This window comes from Octopus bimaculoides, chromosome 11, assembly GCF_001194135.2.
Source record: "Octopus bimaculoides isolate UCB-OBI-ISO-001 chromosome 11, ASM119413v2, whole genome shotgun sequence".
Classification (NCBI taxonomy): Eukaryota; Metazoa; Mollusca; class Cephalopoda; order Octopoda; family Octopodidae; genus Octopus; species Octopus bimaculoides.
Genome location: NC_068991.1, coordinates 18,543,013 through 18,545,305, shown reverse-complemented (window position 1 = coordinate 18,545,305; position 2,293 = coordinate 18,543,013). Strand labels below are relative to the sequence as shown.

The 2,293-nt window shown below is 35.5% G+C and overlaps 1 protein-coding gene across 3 annotated transcripts in view; it reads right to left on the bottom strand.

The window, feature by feature from the left end:
- The window catches only part of LOC106881385 (probable 3-hydroxybutyryl-CoA dehydrogenase), a 44,871-nt gene that overhangs the window by 8,470 nt on the left and 34,108 nt on the right, over nt 1-2,293 (bottom strand). For all 3 annotated transcript variants that reach the window (XM_014931756.2, XM_014931757.2, XM_014931758.2), the window contains exons 6-7: nt 1,585-1,683; nt 287-397 (exon numbers count right to left, since the gene is read on the bottom strand). In XM_014931756.2, coding sequence (XP_014787242.1) covers nt 287-397; nt 1,585-1,683 — 210 coding nt within the window. The remainder of the gene's footprint in view (nt 1-286; nt 398-1,584; nt 1,684-2,293) is intronic.

Sequence of the window (2,293 nt, the reverse complement as noted above, 5' to 3'; positions counted from 1 at the left end):
GTGTCTGTGTTTGTCCCCCCAACATCGCTTGACAACCGATGCTTGTGTGTTTACGTCCCCGTAACTTAGCGGTTCGGCAAAAGAGACCGATAGAATAAGTACTAGTCTTACGAAGAATAAGTACTAGTCTTACGAAGAATAAGTACTAGTCTTACGAAGAATAAGTCCTGGGGTCGATTTGATCGACTAAAGGTGGTGCTCCAGCATGGCCACAGTCAAATGACTGAAACAAGTAAAAGAGTAAAAGAGTAGATATATAAATAGAATCCCTTCTTCAGTGCCTTACCTTCAGCTTCATCTTGTGAAGGAGCTTCATTACCGTCATGGGAAAGTTTTGGAACTGTTTTCTTAAATAAGTGTGTCATTCCGAATGAATTTTTGATCTGTTCTAGACGAACTGTGAAGAAAGCAATAATAATAATAATAATAATAATAATAATAATAATAATAATAATCCTTTCTACTATAGGCACAAGGCTGGAAATTTGGGGGGAGCGGGCCGAAATTAGATCATCCCCAATACGCAACTGGTACTTTATTTATCGACCCCCAAAAGGATGAAAGACAAAGTCAACCTCGGTGGAATTTGAACTCAAAATGTAACAGACGAAATACCGCTAAGCATTTCACCTGGCGTGCTAATGATTCTGCCAGCTCACCGCCTTAATAATAAGAAATGCCGCTAAGCAGTTTTGTCAGACATGCTAACAATTCTGCTATGATACCAGTTTTTATTTTATGCACAAGACCAGTAGTTTTGAGAGAAGGATGTTAGTCAATTAGACTGACCCCTGCCACTACTAGACTAGTATTTTAATTTATTGACCCTGAACGGATAAAAGGCAAGATTGACCTCAGTAACATTTGAACTCAGAACGTAAAGCTGAAAAATAATAACAAGGATAATGGCAATGAAGATGATGATGATGACAATTTCTAACATATTAACATCATCATCATCATCATCATCATCATCATCATCATCATCATCATCATCATCATCATCATCATTTAAAATCCATTTTCCACATATTAACATCATCATCATCATCATCATCATTTAAAATCCATTTTCCATGCTGGCATGGTTTGGATGGCTTAACAGGAACTGGTATGGCCAGAGGTCACACCAGGTTCCATAGTCTGTTTTGGCTTGGTCTCTACAGCTGGATGCCCTTCTGAACACCAACCACTCCACAGAATGTAATAGGTGCTTTTTCATGTGGCACCACTTGTACCCACACCAATGCGTTTTATGTGGTACCCTGGTTTTAGGATTTCAATTCTATTGTGGTAGGCATGTCTTTTCAAGTACAGCAATGCACCACATACCTCGGTCTTGTCATGTACTTCATAAGGTTCAGCATTTTAAGACTTCTTTGACCTTAGTAGTCTATCAGTACATATTTAATCACCCTGCCACCCAAGTTGAGGAAACACAATCACAGAACCAGTTGATTTTGAACTTAATGAACTCAAATGTAAGAAATATGTAAATCTAAATGCCATAAAAGGCATTACATCTAAAACATTAACACATCAGGCAATCAGCCAATAGTTTTGAATGTTGAAATAATAAATTACGTTGTTTTCTCATATCTTTTTCCTCTTCCTTAAGAATCAATGGTTCAGTGCCAGATCTGAAGAATAATGTCTTCCCCATTTTCTCCAAGAACTTTCTTCCTGTCAAATACAAAGAAAACATAACTTGTTATAAGCATTATATACGTTTTATATATGTATATATATATATATATGTGTGTGTATGTATGCATATATGAGTGTATATGTGTGTGTGCATATATATATATATATATATATATATATATATGGGTGCATATATATGTATATATATGGGTGTATTTATATGTGTATATATATATATATATATATATATATATATGGGAGAATTTACAAAAAAAACAACAGACAAACACAGGTAGTGTAAACAACAAATGGATGTATTAGTATAACGCTAGGGAATAGAGAAAGTCTTTGACGTTTCAAGCCTACACTCTTCAACTGAAAGGAACATAGAAAGAAATAAGGAGAGAAACAAGGAGAAGAAAAAAAATAAATGTAGTGGTCAGCGATCTATCATGGCAATAGAAAAATATGAGTGTGTGTGTGTGTGTATAATGTGGCTCGTGTGTTCTCGTCTACGTTTGTTTGCAATGTCCTGTACCCAGATATGCACCTATACATACAGGTGGATGTCGGTATGCACATACCTGTACGTATATATGCATATACTCATTTACTTTTGTTTATATATATATATACATATATACAC